The sequence below is a fragment of the Perognathus longimembris genome, chromosome 12 (assembly GCF_023159225.1).
Source record: "Perognathus longimembris pacificus isolate PPM17 chromosome 12, ASM2315922v1, whole genome shotgun sequence".
NCBI classification, from domain to species: domain Eukaryota; kingdom Metazoa; phylum Chordata; class Mammalia; order Rodentia; family Heteromyidae; genus Perognathus; species Perognathus longimembris.
Genome location: NC_063172.1, coordinates 3,368,089 through 3,385,544, shown reverse-complemented (window position 1 = coordinate 3,385,544; position 17,456 = coordinate 3,368,089). Strand labels below are relative to the sequence as shown.

The window sequence follows — 17,456 nt, the reverse complement described above, 5'->3', positions numbered from 1 at the left end:
TGAGCATGACCCCACAGAGGCGGCACGTAGGCACAGAAAGATAAATCTGCTAGTTCTCACGTCTGCTTGGAAGCTGGAAGACCCGAACACTCGGGAGCAGAGAGGAGAACGGTAGTGACCAGTGGCTGCTAAGCAGGGAGGATTGGGCAGACATTGGTCAATGGGCACCACGTTTTAATTAGATACAAGAACCATGACAGGTATTGAACGTAATGGATACGTTCATTAACTTGATTCGCCCGTGCCATGGAATGGAATGTACAATTATAGCATAAGCTAGACAATTATGCTTTTTCAATACCCAATTATAAATAGAGGAATGCTTCCCAAGGCTATATTTTATCTGGATATGCCATCACTTCAATTAAAAAGAAAATTACATTGCTTGCAACTGTTCATGTGTTTATTGTTCATTGAAATGTGAAGCGTCACATGTCCCTAAGTGATTTCTAAATGTAAACACCAATTCCATTTAAAAATATGTGTGCAAGACCTTGTTACTACTTGAAAACTATGATCTTTAAATTACAGCTACCTATAAATACTGCCTCCTGAAAACAAACGCAGTATGATGCATATAATCTTTATGTGCAACTGTCAGGCCATTAATAAGTGACACAACATCATTTACATGTTTGTCTCCATCATGAAGAACAATCTACCCTGGGTCACATTTAGCTACTTCAGGACTGTGTGTTTGGGGGGGGGGCGGTGAATGAAACAAGTGCCTGGTGCTTGGTAGGCAAGTCCTCTATGCCCTTGTCTATCACTTTAGTTATTTTTTTTAAAAACAGCTCTAGTGATTTATGTCCAAGCCAGATCCAGACCACAATCCAACTTCTGCCTCCCATGTAGCTGAAGATATACAACATACCTCGCCACATCCAGCTTGTTCTTCGAGATAGGGTCTTCTTTTTTGCCCAGACTACTGTCAAACCGTGACTCTTAGCTCTCCTTCCCAATGGCTTGGATTATAAACTCTTAAATACATGGCAGCATCCATTCGGACAAGCACATTGAAGCTACTCTTGTGTGAACTTGACCTTTCGTGGTGTCCAACAGAAGGCCTTGCACACTGCTCATGCCCAGCCTATCGGCTGACCACAAAGACATAAACAGGGGCCCAACAACGTCTGCTGGCCTTGTAAAATACATGGAAACGCCTCACCAACTGAATGGAAGATTTAAACTACTGGAAAACATCGTCTTGCTGCCAGAGCTTGGCTTCCTAGCCAAGGGCTCTGAGGTGCTGGGCCTTGTGTTTTCATAGACATACAGGTGGAAGAGGCAGAGGCCAACACGGGGCTGTGGCGCTGCTCCCTGTAGCTCTTTCTCGGTGGTAGAGGGAGCAGGCTACCTTACTTCCCAGCTGTGCCTGGGAGCACTGTAAGCTCTTGGGCAGGAGCTCCTACTTGTCAACCGGAGGGCATACTCTAAGACCTGAAGGGTCAATCTTGTCGCAAAGCCTCTGTGTGCAGCCAAGTACGGCGTACACAGGAGGAAGCCCAATGTCTACTGTCAGAAACGAGGGATGATGGGATGCGTAAAGCAGTAACTTATTGGGTGACGGTGCCTGGACTGTGTCCACTGATGACCGTAAATAGCAGGCCCTTGTGTTGTGCCTTTATCCTCCACTCCTCTATCTGTCCATCCACCCACCCTGCTTTTCCTACCCGGATCCATTTATCCCCTGATTCAGTCATAACTGTGCTCAGCTCTGTGCTCAGCTAGGTGGTAGTCACAAAAACAGACGTGTAAAGATCCAGTCTCTGCCATTGGAAGCTTGGGGTCTTAGGGCGGCGAAGACAGGGAGACAGCGTCAGTGTGGGTGCAGCGTAGTCACTGCGTGCGACCGGGGAAAAGGGACCCCAGGCCTCGGAAAGAGCGGGTGATGAACTGTGACTGAATGGATGGGCGGGACATAATATAAGGTAAGGAAGGAAAGAGGAAGGCGTAGGGGGGAAAGGGGCAGGAGGGGTAAAAGGGTAACACACAGAGAGAACACGGTGCTTAGCAAAGATTGCTTGGGCGTGTCGGAGGAGCGGGCACCAGCCAGGCAAAGAAAGGAGCAGAAGGAGAAGGAAGGTGTTTCAGACACAAGCTGCTGCACATGAAAATGCTCTTGCTGAGAAAAATCCCTCCAAGAGTCCGAGAGCTCTGACCAGGCCTGGGATGGGGAACGAGAGCATGAGATGCGGCTCCAGGCTCGGGGGAACCCAGTGTGGGTCACATGAGAGAGAGAGAGAGAGAGAGAGAGAGAGAGAGAGAGAGAGAGAGAGAGAGAGCCTCCAAGCCATCCTAGGGAGGTCAGCGGAGAGCCCGGGTGCTGCTGAGCTGGGGGGTGGGGAGCTGGGGGGCAGGGGGGCAGGAGTGGAGGCTGTCTGACCCCAAGTCCCCCTCCCGGAGTCCCTCCGCCGAGCGACCCACAGTGAGCAGGCTTCAGAGGACCCAGCCGGGCACCGGCCTGCGCTGAGCTGGCTTGGGCTGCACTCCCTGCCTGCGTGTCCAGGACGGCGGAAGGTCAAACCCTCCTGTGCATCGTCCTTCACACGGGGCTCTCCCTGGAAGCAGCACTCGGAAGGGACTGGGTTTAGGCAGCTGCTGCTGTGGAAAGCAGGCGGTGGACAGAGGCCAGCGTCCGCCCGCTGTCTGGAGGAGAAGGCCCCCTCTCCGTGCCCTGTGTGCACCGCAGACTTCCTTCCCCCCGTCCTTCCTCCGCCCCCTCCATCGGGCCGGGAGCCTTCATGTCACCACAGCCAAGGAAAGGCCCCAGCGCAGGGCACGGCCGGCCGGGCTTGAGGTTGGGCCTAGAGCAAGCTGATGGGTCAGCAGTGGATGACTCCACTGGACTAACAGCTCCTAAAGATACCCCATGTCCACAGGGTCGGATGCTCTGGGCAGAACAAAAAGAAAGGAGGGCAGGAGGGGAGGGAACGGGGGTAGTGGGCAGAGAAGAAGAGCAGAGGGTAGGAAAGAAGGCAAAGGCAAGGTCTGCCTCGCTGCTGTCAGACATCACTTCACCTTGTGCACTGCGCGTGCCCAGACCGGGCAGAGCCACGGTCGGTGCCATCACTCCGCTCTCTGTGACAGGTCCCCCACTGTCTGTGGTGTCCCCCCCACTGTCTGTCTGTGGCATGTCCCTCACTGTCTACCCCTTCTGAGTGTGGTACTGAGCTGAGGTGGGAAGACATGGATCAAGGACCCCAGGAATATTGGTCCATAGGAACTTCACAAAGCATTCTCCTATCGCACTGTATTTTTTTTTTCAGAAAAATATATCTTTTAAGTAGTTATCCGAAGGAGCTGCCACTTAACAAAGCAGTTTATGATACAATGTATCATGATCAATGTGACCCCTTTCGACCTCCTCACCCACCCCTTCCCTTTTCTTAATTTGGTAGGCTATACACGGAGTTCTTGACTGCACTCTCCCCCGTTCTCCTTTTGCCATCCTGGTACACATGATTATGTTCCTTGTGTTCCAGAAGTGAGCATGTTTTTCTTATCCAGGACCACTGGTCTACAAGAAAAGGCTAACCTCAGCCTCAGGCACGGGATGACCTCTTCAGCCTCTCCAGCGGAGGAGGGTGGTACGATTCACAGAAATGTAAAATTTTTAAATTAGAAACAAAATACACGAAATTTCTAGTGTGTGTGTATTCAGATTATGGACTGTGATTGAAGGAAACTGACTCCAATACTCGGGAGGCTGAGGCAGAAGGGTCACAGAGTCGAGGCCACTCTAGGCTATGTAGTGAGACCCCATCCAAAAGACAGATGGAAGGAAAGGGAGGGGAGGGGAGGGGAGGGGAGGGGAGGGGAGGAGAGAGGAGGGGAGGGGAGGGGATTTGAGGAGAAAGGGTTAAGGACGTGTTCCTGGAGTGTATATCCAAACCCACATCCTTTCTGTTCTGAGTCGCTACTCGTCATCCAAGTCTTGTGAGATTCAGTTGCACATGAGTGCAGAGTGACACTAGTGGGAGCCGAGCAGCCTTCGGAATGCGTCATTAACCTCAGGAAAATGGTAATGAGAGCCAGGCCTGAGAATCTCCTCTCTCAGGATGTGCGTAGAATCAAGAATTAGAAGGTCCAAGGAACACCCACGATGCTCATGGCGACCCCGCCCTGGCAGGCCAGAGGCATGATGGGAAACTCCCACCTCACGGCCGGGCAGTCCGGCGGACCAGCCCTGCCCCGCTCTGGGACTACAGACCGGGAACCGAGGGCACACTATGGGCGGTACCTTTTCTCCGGCTGGGCAGGAGCAGTTGACGGTCTTTAAGAACCCAATCTGTTCACTGCCGGGGGTGGGCGGCTGTGGGGGCTCCGGCGGAGGCTCAGTCACCACTGTCACCTGGCACTGGACGGAGAAAGGCCAGCAGGTCAGCATCATATTGGGCCTCGAGCAATCACTGCCTGGATGAGAGGCTTTGTCTTTTGGGATTCTGGGCAGGCCCAGAAACAAACTCGATCCAGAAGCCTCTAAGGACTCCTGTGTGTGCAGGGCGCGTGGGAAGAGCGGACGGGAGAGCAGGTTCTTGCTTCTCCAGAGGCCGAGCAGACACACCTGGCCAGGCTGCCCCCACAGCCTCCAGAGCCTCAGAAGGCAGACAGAGCATTTCCTTCAGAAAGTCATGGGGAACACTTAATAATGAGACGACACCAGTAGAATTACAGCTCAGGCTTCTGCACCTGGTAGGTTCTTCTTTGGATCACATCTTCCCTCCCTCCCTCCCTCCCTCCCTCCCTCCCTCCCTCCCTCCCTCCTTCCCTCCCTTCCTTCCTTCTTCCTTCCCTATCCCTCCCTCCCTCCTTCCTTCCTTCCTTCTTCCCTATCCCTCCCTCCCCCCTCCCTCCCCCCTCCCTCCCTCCCTCCCTCCCTTCCTTCTTTCCTTCCTTTCTGCCTTCCTGCCTGCCTCCCTCCCTCCCTTCCTTCCTTCCTTCTTTCCTTGTATTCTCTCTCACTCACCCTCTATGGTTCTCATCTTCCCTCACCCTCTCTCTCCATACCAGGCCCATAGTTAGCACTTGTTGTACACCCACATGCCACAGGCATGCTGAGACCGGGCAGGGGTAAGTTCTTGCTGTGTTCTCAATCCTGGACTAGCCATATACATGGGAAGTGGGCTTGGTCACCATTCTTATCTTTCTAGCAAGCCTACCATTCGGATATAGTAGATAGGGAGGGATGGGGGCTAAAAAGAGAGGGGGGGCGGGTCCATCTCAAGGGGAAGCAGACCCCACACAGAATGGCCCAAATGGCCCAAATGGCCAAGGCTGGTCTCTGGGGCTGGCTGCCCTATGACCTCTCACCTCTCTACCCAGCTCCAGGCACTGTGGCTTCCTCTTCCCTTGGCTCTAGGGACACAGACGGCAGCCTTCTTTAGAGTGCCTTCCACATTCTACTACTTGCTGCACTTCCCAAAGCTTGCCCTCATCACTTTGCTGGCAGCTTTGGGGTCGGCTGACTAAGGTCCAGACCACAACAGCCCCTGGGGGGAACCTGCTGAATTCAACTCACCCAACCCACTCCCGGCGGGCACAGCAATCAAAGCCCAGAGTGGTCACAAGGCAGCCCACAGACCACACTGAGATGGTCAGTGCCCCCTGATCCCAACTGCCCGTTCCTAAGTCCTGGACACCCCCCTCCGCAGCCCCCACAGACTCCCTCCCACCCACTGTGGTCAGGTTTGCTCACTGGACCCGACGGGAGGTCGCAGCAGGTCTCTACTTCTGCGTGTCTCGAGTCACAGTAAATCACAATCCGCTGCAGGTCAAACTAGGAAGGAACAAGAGGAGAGAGGATGAGCTTCCCCGGAACCACGCACCGGAAATCTCCATGGTGTCAGGCAGGCCCCGCCCAGGTACCTCGCCCACTTCCTCCCTGAACTGCCACGCCGGAGCTCCCGGCAAAGCTAACCATCCCCTTTGCATGCCCGCTCCCTTCCAGAGAGAGCCCAGGCACGAGGCAGGCTCAGGGCAACGAGCAAGCTCCACGTGTTTCTGTTCCGCAGGGACCATGCCTGGGCCCCAACACCGGCACCGACAGCCCCGCCCACCCCCGCCCTCCAGATGCTCACATCAATGGGCACACTGTCGTAGAGGCGTTTGCCGATCACAGTCTTGCCCTGGATGTCTATGTTCTCCCTCTCCTCGATGGGCAGCGTCTGCACCAGCGCACAGTCGATGTACAGGGAGACGTTCTGGGCCTGGATGCTCAGGGCCATCTTGTGCCAGTCCCGGTCAAAGAGGTCGTTGACGCGGGGACCTCGGAAGACCACCCTGACGGCATCCTTCAAGGCGCCCACCGCGTTGTACTCCACGGCCTTGTTCTCACCATCTAGCCGGATGGAGACCTGGGGGGGAGGGGGTCCACTGAGCACCTACTAGGTGCAGGCTCGCATGCGCACCTCCTCTATGCCCTGAGCTTCGTGGGAGATTTATCCTTCACAGAGATAGGTCAGTCCTGGATTCTGACTCTCGTTAGCTGATTGACAGCCATCTGACTCAGGCCGATTCGGTCCAGCTCTGAGCCTTGGTTTCCTTCTCTGCATGAGAGCGACGGTAGCTACCTTCCGGGCCGCTCTGAATTTCGTATCAAAATCACACTCTAGCCAGCAGTCACAGGATCACCTGCCTTAAGAGGCCGTGTAGGTAAGAAAGCATTTGTGAGACTCATCTAATCATTGCTGGGTGGTAGGACCTACCAGAAATCTTGACTGAGTCCCAGGGTCTCCAAGAAGCCACCCTGACTAAACCAAACACATGTGCTAGCATGAGACACCCCCCCCTTCTGTGGACCTGCACTGTCCCTTGCTAGGATAGTCTCCTGTGCCAGGAGACTGGGGAAACCGGAGTGTTCCTAGACCTGTGCACAGCGTCTCTAGCGGAGGACAAGCTCCGGAGGAGAAGGGTCTACTGTTGATTGCGTTTGAGGAATGAATGAATGAATGAACGAATATGTTCTTGGAATGCTCCTGATCCAGGAAGCTTCAACTTGCCTTGCTGGTTTCCCTCACACACTTACTCGTGAGCTAGATTCATCCAGTAGCCCGAGTCACTTCATCCAAATGCTCATCAAGTCTTTAGCTCCTGTGGGCTCTGCTGTCAGATCAGCCTGAACCAATAGAGCACTTTTGATCTGTGTGACCTCAGGCAATTTATGTAACCACATATGGTTTCCTGGTTTGTAAAATAGGAACATCTTTGCTATGAGAATGAAATGAATATACGTATCCACAAGCAATTTCAACAGTGCTTATGTGCTAGGCACTGTTCTAAATCTTAACTATAATAACTTAAGCAAACAAGGTCAATGTCATCATTTTGGAGAAGCCTATAATTGGACCTGACCTGACCTGACCTGGTCATTTGTTCTCTCTTCTTCAGGCAAGCTCGTTGATTTGCCTTATTTTTTAATGCATTGCATCAGCATATGAAATGCTATTCCATTCTTCTTACTGCCTTCCCTGTCTTAGAAACATACTTCGTCTTCTCTCTCGGACGCCTCGGTAACCTTCGTGGCTAGAACAACCCAGGACACACGGTTGTAGTCAGCAAAAAGGCACTGAATAAAATGACTGAGGAGTGAATGAGCAAGCCCTAAGGTTAAGCCCTGAGGCTAAAGGAAAGCCACCGTTTTGTACCAGGAATCAGCCACAGTGTTTAGAACAGCCCAGGCCTTCTGGAACATTTTTTCTGATCTCTGCTTGGCCTCCATACAATGAAGTATAGACCTCATTTATGGTAACTGCCTCACTGCTTGTAAGTTGTGGATTATGAGAAAAACATAAAACTATGAACCCCTGTCTAAAAATAGAGTGTTCCTAATACACATACTCTAAACCTTCCATGACCGAACATGGTCTTCTGTTTCTTTAGGATTTGAACCTATATCCCTACTTATGTTCAGCACTTTCTGTAAGCTTGGCTCTCCTTGGTTGTTTCCATCTCTGCTGCCTGCTAAAGGGACCTGTCCTGTGTCCACCCGCACTAGGTCGGAAGTCACTGGGCAGGCACTTTGTGATCAGATCTACCACCAAACCCTGGGGTTTTACTTTCAAACTCCGTCTAGTCTCAACATCACGTGGCTTACCTGGTCCAAGGCGGCAGCATCCCTCATCCGCACTACTGTGTTAGTAGCATAGTACTCTCCAACAAGAAGCCCACAGGTGGCCTCCTGCCAGCTCTGGAATCTTGTCCCTGACTATCCCTACACACACGCACACACGCGCACACACACACACACACACACACACACACACACAGAGTGTTCCAGCTTTCCCGGCCTCACTCCTGTCTCTTCATCTTATCTGGGCTTCCTCAAATGACAACTGCAGGAAATGCCAGCATTCGAGGGTGGTTTTAAAGTGCCACGTGAGATCAAGGAGACACACATCTCTGTCGACAGACCGGCAACGACCACAGAGAGCCTGCTGCCTGCAGCTCACCTTCCTGCAGGCCCAGACCCAATGTTCCTGTGACTGCCTAGCATTTCCCTGTGCAAACAAGTTCGCCAACATCAGCATCTCCAGCACAGGGCACTCCCCCAAGGCTGGCCGAGTGAACGTCAACCGCCTGGTGTCTCTTCAAACACGAGCCTCGACTCTTTCAAAGCAAGCACCGCCTCTGTATGGCTCTGTGGCATTTCCACCCATGGCTCATTCCAGAAGAAGTGGAGGGGATAAAGACGTGGTAGGGAAAGCACACACATCTCTGCAAATGCCATGAAAGAAGAGAACCCAGACTGAGGGGGTGGTGCGGGCTCACCCCACAAGAATGTCATGGCAAGAGCCCAGGCCCACTCCGTCAGACCTGAGAAAATGGAGAAGCGAATGCGTGTGTAACTGGTGATGGAGGCAGAGGACACACAATGAGTCGCCTTCACTCCAGGAGAGTGGTCTCTGAAGAAGAATCTCCATCTCTCCTCCAGCCAACCACATCCCAATGTGATGAGGGATGCTACAGAAACATCCTTCCCTGGAACTACACGACCAGGACAGACTTAGACCAGAAACCAGCTGGGCATGTAATTAATAGCATCAGCCAGGGAGCTCAACTTCCCAGGCCCAAATCTCAACTCCCACTCTGCTTGCCTGTGAAAACTCAAATGCCCAACTCCTTCTGTGGTTCCGTTTCCTCCTCTGTTAGATAAAATAACAGTAAAAACCTACTCACAGGTCTAAGACAAGAACACAGCGAGGTCAGGTGTGCAACGGACCCCCCACTGCCATCGCCCCCATCACACACAGAGCAGGTGTGTACAGTGCGTGCATGCCAGGGTGGGCTCTGAGGAGGGAGACTGTCTGTCTGGGTAGGTAGCTGATTCTCTTAGACAGAAAGTCCACAGCAATGACTGCTGGTCCCATTTTTCCTAGCAGGTTTTTGACGTATTTCACCGGCACATGAAGAAGCAGACTGTCTCTCCTCACTGCAGGTGAGGAATGTCCACACACGGCTCATTTTCCACGAGCGGGAAAAGATAGGGTTGGCCTGTGAACCTGGTTAAAAAGAGGATTGGGATGTGGTGGAGAATGGGAAATAGTGCTGCGTTCCTCTCAAGCCAGAAGACTGTGCCTCTACAGCTTCCAAGGTCTGCCTTTCTCACCAGGTTGGGCCGTGGAAGGGTTGTTCTACCTTGCAGGTACTGGAAGCCAAAGATGGAACACAGAGCTTCCTGCAGGAGCCAACAGAAGAGCCAGAAGAACTGCTCCATTCATTAGAAGGCCTTTACTCCCGACAAATATATATACGTATATATGCTAGCCAGTCACATGGATGCTTTGCATGTATTATCTGATACTCTACCAAACGGTCATGGTAAATATACTATATTTTCCATTTTCCACCTAAGAAAACCAAGTCTCAGAACCTGGTCAGAGGGTCCACACCAAGAAAGTACGTGGCACGACCTGGCCCAGGTATCTGACCCTGTGCGAGAAGGTTCTGCCACCTGTGCCCCCAGCGAAGCAATCGCCTTGGACAGCAGAGCCGGAAGCCACTCCCACCGCTGGGCAGGGAGTCCGGGAACCCAGGAACAAGGTGCCCTTCCTGCCCCCGGGGTTAGTCTCCTCTTACACTGAGGCCTATGGCTTCTGTAAGCTTCCCACCGCAGATTCTCTGCCCCATGGAGAACATGGTGAGTCAGGCCATCTCTGGGAAGAAAGAAGCCTCAGGGGCCTCCCATACCTGTGGGATGCCGTACTGATCGATGACCTGCCAGATGTACCAGTCCTCTTTCCGAGACGTTTTCCTGAACCGGAACGTCGTGACGAAGGCGTACTCATCGGGAAGACCTTGGGGAAACACATCCCTGGGGGGAAGAGAGAGAGAGACAACACCAGGCTTAGAGCGTAAGAAGCCACCGCTGCTCAGCCACCGAGCCCCGCCAGTTTGACCTCCTAAAGAAGCCCACGGCCCACCGCGTGGCGTGCATTTGCTGCCTTTCCCTGGGGTCAGTGCCTCAGCAAGACCCTCCGCAGACCACCCCCGGGGCCTAACCATCTCTCCCTCCTCTGCCCTCAGTGGGGCACATCTGCTCGTCTCTCCGCCGGGAGCGATGGGGGTGAAGGGGTCAACTTCCCCCGGAGGAAATGCAGCGGTGATTCCTGGCTTTCCTCTCTCCTGCCCTGCTCCTTCGCAGCAAGGGAAAAACTGCCCTATCCCAGCCTGCTTTGTCCTCTAGCCCACCTCCCAGGATAGGATGGTCTTAATGGCTATGCTCTCCCAAAATGTAGGGGCTGAAATCGGCTTTCCCTCGGGGAGTGATGAGGTCTAGAAGGCGGAGCCAGGCGAAGGCACTGGGCCGCGGAGGTCGCTCTCCCTTGTCCACCGCTTGATTTCACCGTGAGAAGCCCACGACCGCGGAGCTGTAAGCTCAGACCTTCTGGCCTCGGGTCTGGGACAAACATACTGCAGCCGTTGGTGAGCCGTTCCGCACAGGGTACTTGGTTCACTCAGCTGCGACGATGTGCAGAGCCAGTCCCTCACCGGGGGGCATCCCACCCCGCTCCTCGTGGCTCCACCCCAGCCAGTCCCGAGACTTTGCTTTCCCTTCGAAATTCTGTTGTGGAAGTGACTAGTGCCCCCCCCCCGACGCCCCCCCACCCCCCACGGAGGGCCAAGTCCTGGAGCGGCCGGGCCCTGGGCCTCCAGGCCTCCCCCAAAGCGCCCTCCAAGGCCACGTCCTTTCAGCTCCGTGCACTGCCAGAGCAAAGCCCCCGGGGGTCTCCAGACACCACCCACCTCCCTCCAGGATTCTAGAAGTCGCGTTCTACACACTCTCTGCTTTCCTCTCCCCACTTGCTCAATCCATGGCCCCCTGGCTCCGGCCCCTCTCCCTCCTCCCCACATTGACTTCCTCGGGACCTCTCCGGTGAAGAAGACCTGGGCACTGCCGGGGCACTCGCCGTACCAGAGCCTTCCTGAGAACTTCCGTCACGCCGTTCCTGCAGAGGCCCGGCTCCCATTCTCGGAGGAAGCAACCTAGACAGCACTGCTGTCGGAAGTGGTCCTGCCTTGCAGGACCCCCAGGAACACCCCGAGCCTCCCCGCTCAAGGAGACAGTAGTATTCCTTCTACCCCAGTTGTAAGAACCCAAAATGCCTCCCAGATCCCGCCGCCATATCTTACAGGGGATAAGTTTCCTCTGGTTGAGACAAGTGACCTATGCTAGACTCACATCCTATCAAAGCAAACTTAAGTTTAATTCTCTATTCAGGTTACCCACATGGTCTCATTTGATGTAAGATTCTTCAGCTAAAACTTGAAGGGTTTTATATAGACCCAACACTACGTTCTGGCATAGAGCTCATGTCTTTATCAAAATAACTTGTGATGTAGATATCCTGACCCTTGTGCTGCAGGTGAGGGTGCCCAGACACAGTGCGACATGGAAGCTAGAGTTCACACCCCAAGAGCCTGGTCTCCTTGTATCTCTTTCTAAGCATCAGCTGACTGTGAGTTCATCCTGCAGAAGCTGGTCATGGCAAATCCCTAGCCGGCTCCGGGGCAGAGAGCCGCCTCGGGGAACGTAGCCACTGACGAAGGAAGAATCCGTCTGGCCAGACATTCAGGAGGGGAAGTGGGGAGGCGTCCGTGTTTCTGGTTCTTAGATTTGCAGATCCTCGGGGGACCTTTCTTCTGACTACTGAACACATGTGAAGAAAGCTCAGCCCTCCCCATTTCTCAGAACACAGATCCAAAGTGGGAGGCGGCCCGGGCATTCAATACCATTGTCTGCGCTGGGAATTCACCCAGGAGGCACTCAGGCGGGAGGAAGGGCCCATCGCCCACCAACAGCACTGGGGCTTCTCCCAGGACCCAGTGACACCGCCACCTGTGTCCACGTGGAAGACGACAAGGCGTCCCCGTCTAGGTCTGCGGACACAGGCTGGCGAGCCACAGAAGACACTTCACTGCCTTCTCTTTCACCCTCTTTCCTTAGTGAGTCTGACTGTGCTGTTGTTCTCTTTTGGAATGCATTTTCTCCTTATTCATTGAAAGCACACACACAGACACACACACATTTGTATCCTAACAAAAGTGATATAAGCAGGTAGCTAGTAGGTAGAACGGAAGGTATACACACACGCGCACACACACTGACTAAAATCATTACAGTCAAGGGGACAAGAGAGAACATTAGGGAATGAAAACATTCTGATACACTCCTTACACAGGAATGTAGCAGACTGTATGACTACCACGCAGAGGGCAGTGGCTTAGAGAGTTAGAGGACCTCCGTATGAGGCCGACTTTCTGGTTCCTATAAACTGGGAGGTTTTGAACAAGTTACTGCCCCGTTGAGAGTCTCAGACCTTGCACCACATCAACGAGAATAATGCCATGCTCACCTCCTTTGAAAGTAAATCAGGTGTGTAAAATGTCCTTCACATGGTCAACAAGTGAGATGGAAGGCATAAATATTGAAATTAAAACTACGCATACATACATTTCAAAGCATCAGACATTAAACAAAAGCACTTCTTTCCTGAAACATCCAAGCTTTGTGGGTTTGATTTCCTGTCGGGAGTCGTGCCATCAAAACAAACTGGAAGTCATATAAGAAAAAACATCCATTCCTTCTCAGGACAGACTGAGCATCACAGGACCCAAGTCCACAACCCACTGCCTGGGTCCACACAACAGAGCCTAAAGCCCTTTGAGCGCTTGATCCACGCATCTCATGAGAACAAGGCATGGCTAGAAAATGAAAGGGGTCTTCCGCTGCGCCCTTCCTCAGAGATTTGTGCAATTTTGCTCAATATCCTGTGCTTAGCATCTGGTTCTTGCTGCTTCTGAGCAGTGCGACTGGGGAATTCACTGGGGAGGATGGAGGTGGGAGTGTATGGAGCCTGGTTCTGTCCATCCCTCCCCGTGTGTACTCCTTAACCACTGTGGAAGCAGCGGAGTGCTGGTAGCATCGGTGCATCCCTGCCAAGAGAACTCTTCGGTGTCTGGGACACAGCTGGAAGTGAGCACCACCTCCAGCTGATAACTGAGAAATGAGGCTCAGGGGAAGGAAGCGACTTGTCTCATCTCCTCTCACGCCAGGAGCCAGGAACGCTCTAGTCGGACGCAGTGCCTGGGGTGGAACTCAGACTGGACTCTCTAAACCACTACACACAAACAAGAACCCCAACTCTGTGCCTTGTACCCAGAGCCCACCCTAACCAGCCAGAATCAGACAGTACACTCATTCACCATGGCCTGATCTACTCCCTCTTCGAGGCCCAGCAGAAATGATGACCCAGTCCCCTCCAAGAGTGTCGGTAGCAAAGGGCAGGCTGTCTGCAGAGGAGTAGCTCTCCAGTGGCTGCATGCTCACCAGGTGTAAGGGGAGTGGATAAGGGGAGGCCTCCTTTAGTCTGGCATCCCAGAAGGACTATGTTCCAGGGCATAATGGTTGAACTGTACTTGAAGAAGGAGCAGAAAAGGTGTCCCAGGTAAGGAGAAGAACACCAACAGAGGCCTGGCAGTGAGAGGCAGGGGCCTGGCAGGCTCCAGAAGAAACTAGAGACACTGGGGACAGTGGAGTCCTGGGGATAAACCATGAGACTTTAAAGGAAAGGTGGTCAGCCCACACATAGGCCCTTGGAATGCAGGAAGGTCAATCTCCTAGGAAGAACCAGGAGAAAATGGAGGCACAGAGGCATCCATTAAGGTGCTAAGCCAGGTACTCGTTCAACAATAAAACCGGACCTCCCTTGGCCAGACCTGTACATGACCCTGAGAGGTGTGTGTCTTTCATACAAGGCGATGGCTGACCCTTAGTAGTAGGTGCTATGTCCCTATTACCAGGGACACTGGTTATTTAATGAGCTAATAGAAGAATGCATGGATGAATGAACATGACCAAATATTATCGGTAAGTGGCGGTGAACAGACCAGGGAACCATTAAGTCAGTGACAGTGGAACAAAGAATCAGGTTGCATCCTCACGTCAGCGGCTGAGTTGATTTATCTGGAGGTGACCTCACCCCTGAGCAGTGGTGCTCATTGCTCAGCGCTCGGTATACAGCTGCCTGGCCCCTTTCCTGCTCTTTGCCAAGGCATCTGGGGAAAGGAACACTTACTCGGTCCTCTGCACCACGGGGAAGGACCCCATGCGGACATAGGAACTCTGCGCGCCGTTCTCTCTCTCCCCCAGGATCTCCTTCACACTGAACAAGTCCATGAGGTCGAAACCTGTGCCAAGAGAAGAGCCGGGAGTGAAGTGGACAGAAGGGGAGTGTGGTGGGAGACAAAGGCAGCATCCCTCCCCTCTCTCTTTCTTCAAAACCAAGTCGTCTGCCCTCGACAAGCCACCGATGGGAGCCCTGGGTGACACTCCAGGGAAAAGCGGCAGCGGGACACCGAGGCGGGCTGCCCCCCTGGAACGTGAGCTCGGCCAAGAGCATCCTGGATCACACTCAAGCAGGAGGCCAACGCAAGGTGTCTGGTCCCCTCCCGCCGCGGGCCCCTGGTGTTCCAGAGGCCCAAATGCAAGTCTGGCTGGGCAGGCAAACCATCGTTCAGGGCTTTCCTCCCTACGGCCACAGTTTTGCCTTTCACCTGGATTTTTGCTTGGGTTCTAGTTTGGCAGCTTTTACGTCTGTGGATTTTAAGGAAACGTGAGAGGGAAGAAAACTGTCTTCACAACATTGCCTTCACCAAAGGTGCTTGGTTTGGTTGGGTTGGGTTTGGTTTTCCTGCTCAGGGAACTGAAGAACCATTGTTCATGTAAAGTAACGGAGTGGAGTGCTCCTGGCTTGGCCTTGGCCTTGAGGAAGGGGGGGGGGGAGGGGGAGGAGGGAGTCCCATCCTGCTCAGCCACATATTCGGTTTAGCTCAGCAGGCTCCACAGCCAGCAGACGCCTACAGGATAAGGCTGTTCTGATAACGACGAGACCCCGACCCTGCACCATTCGCCAGGTCGTAGAAGCTTCACCAAGCAGGTCGGTTAGGAGTCATCGCTCACCACTACCACCAGTGCATCCTTCCCCGCCACTTCCCCGCCACGGGGGGCTTTTACGAAGTTCTCGGGAGCCCCTCTGAACGGCTCTGCGGGAGATGTTCACAGGGAAGTCTGGGAACAGTTCTCGTTCTGGAGGCTGATGGTGCGACACTATTCTGACTTGTGAGCCTGTGATGCTAGATGTCTCCCTTTGGGCTTAAAAACGGTACACGAGGCACGACTGTGCCTGAGACCTAGTAAGCGCTCTCCAAGCACCAGATGATGGAAATAATCCCCGGGCATGAATGACAGCATGACCACTCCCCTAATCCCATGGCAAGCTGAAAAAACAAGAGTGATGGCGGGCCTGGGTGGGGCTTCCTGTCCTTGCTGAGCGGGGACCGTGGCTGAGTCACTTTTGCCCTAGACACAGTCCCGTTCCCCCCCCCCCATCTGTAAGCTGGGAGAACAGGTGGGATTGGATCATCGTTTGCATTTTTAGCACCAATAACGATGTGTACGCCATGGCTACCAAGAGTCTGTTTCCCAAACGAACTGCGCTGAATCCGTTTGCACGAAGTGGGGAGCCCTTCGGTTCTACAGTCTGCCAGCAGCACGCTGAGGGCCGGCCAGGAAGGAGGCAGAGTGTGCGGTCAGGAAAGGCGCTGACGTGCCCTGGGCACCTGCACTGTTCACAGGGCCCCGGGCGGGCTCTGCACCAGCACAGACCCTGGGGTGAGTGACTCGGAGGGCCTTACTGGATTCGGGGGAGCCTCTTTCCTTCGCTGGAGACACGGAGGGGCTGATGCCTTGATGAGGTCACGCCGCACTAGGGAAGCGAGCACCCGGTAATTGCTCGGGCCACGCCACGAGCACCTTGATGGGAATCCGTGGAACCCCTGGCACAGGGAGCCTCATGCCATTTCTTCCTGAGCCTCACCACCATGGCCCTGACCACCCAGGACCAGGATCCAAGGGGCCCCCAAATGTAGGGAGAGGCCAGTGACATGGACAGCAGCCCTCAGCCCACTTGGAGTCTGGATCTGCTTTCCTGGGGACCGCGAGCCCGCACCCCATCTACGGGCAGAAGCGAAGATGCCCGGGATCTCTTGGCTCCCGCCAGGGACGGGAGCAGCTTGTGTGCAGGGGTACACTGCTGAAGGGGATCAGGAGAAACTGGGGGAGAAGTCCCCTGCAGGCCTCGCAGTTCTAGGCCCCATGGGACTGACTCCCAAAGGGACAGGACACAGGCCCTGCAGTGGATGTGACTTTCCTCAGAGAAGGGAAAACCGCACGGAATGGGCTCTGGCTCACAGGTGAGCCCAGCGGGCCCCGTGGCTCCGTGAACAAGCACGAGGCCGCCAGGGCCTGCGAGAGCCGCAGAGCACACCCGCACCGGCGTGGCCTCGAACCCAAGGAGCCCCGAGAGCAGTGAGGGGCCGGTGTGTCCGCCCCCCCAGCGGCCCCCACTGCAGAGCCCAGGCCACCGCGTCGACATTTCCCCTCGAAGAAGCACTCGTTGAACGGCTAAGTCCTGGGGGCAGAGTCTCAGCACAGCCTGAGTCAGCTGACCACGGGCAGACCCCAGGGGCGGGGTCACAGACACACAGACACCCCCGTGATCGCACCAACTGCGCGGCCCTCCTCACCCCGCAAGGGTCCACCCTGCGCGGAGCACTGTGTCCATCCACGGTCAGCCAGAGGGCCCCCGTGGCTTCACTAGGCCTGAAAACAAGGCGAGGGCAGTTCACCTGACGGTCACTCCTTCCCCAAATGGCCAGTCCTGGAAGAAAGACACTGGGTCTCCCTCATTTCCATTTCCCTCCTTCTCCAACACGGACTCCCTGTCCTTTGGTTCTCCTCGGGAGAGGAGCCTCCGGGTCATAGGGTCACTATTGCTTTTGTTTCCTTTAGGGACCTCCGTTCTGTTTTCCACAAGGCTCCACGGGCTTGCGTGCCCACCGACAGCGTGTGAGAGCTCCCCTCGTCCACATCCTTGCCTAGAGCCGTTACACATTTG

The 17,456-nt window shown here is 54.3% G+C and overlaps 1 protein-coding gene across 1 annotated transcript in view; it reads right to left on the bottom strand.

Moving 5' to 3' along the window:
* Col22a1 (collagen type XXII alpha 1 chain) overlaps nucleotides 1-17,456 on the bottom strand; it is a 168,489-nt gene that overhangs the window by 133,670 nt on the left and 17,363 nt on the right. The window contains exons 4-8 of the mRNA XM_048358696.1: nucleotides 14,577-14,688; nucleotides 10,189-10,312; nucleotides 6,081-6,356; nucleotides 5,699-5,779; nucleotides 4,244-4,360 (exon numbers count right to left, since the gene is read on the bottom strand). Of these exons, the coding sequence (XP_048214653.1) occupies nucleotides 4,244-4,360; nucleotides 5,699-5,779; nucleotides 6,081-6,356; nucleotides 10,189-10,312; nucleotides 14,577-14,688 (710 nt within the window). The remainder of the gene's footprint in view (nucleotides 1-4,243; nucleotides 4,361-5,698; nucleotides 5,780-6,080; nucleotides 6,357-10,188; nucleotides 10,313-14,576; nucleotides 14,689-17,456) is intronic.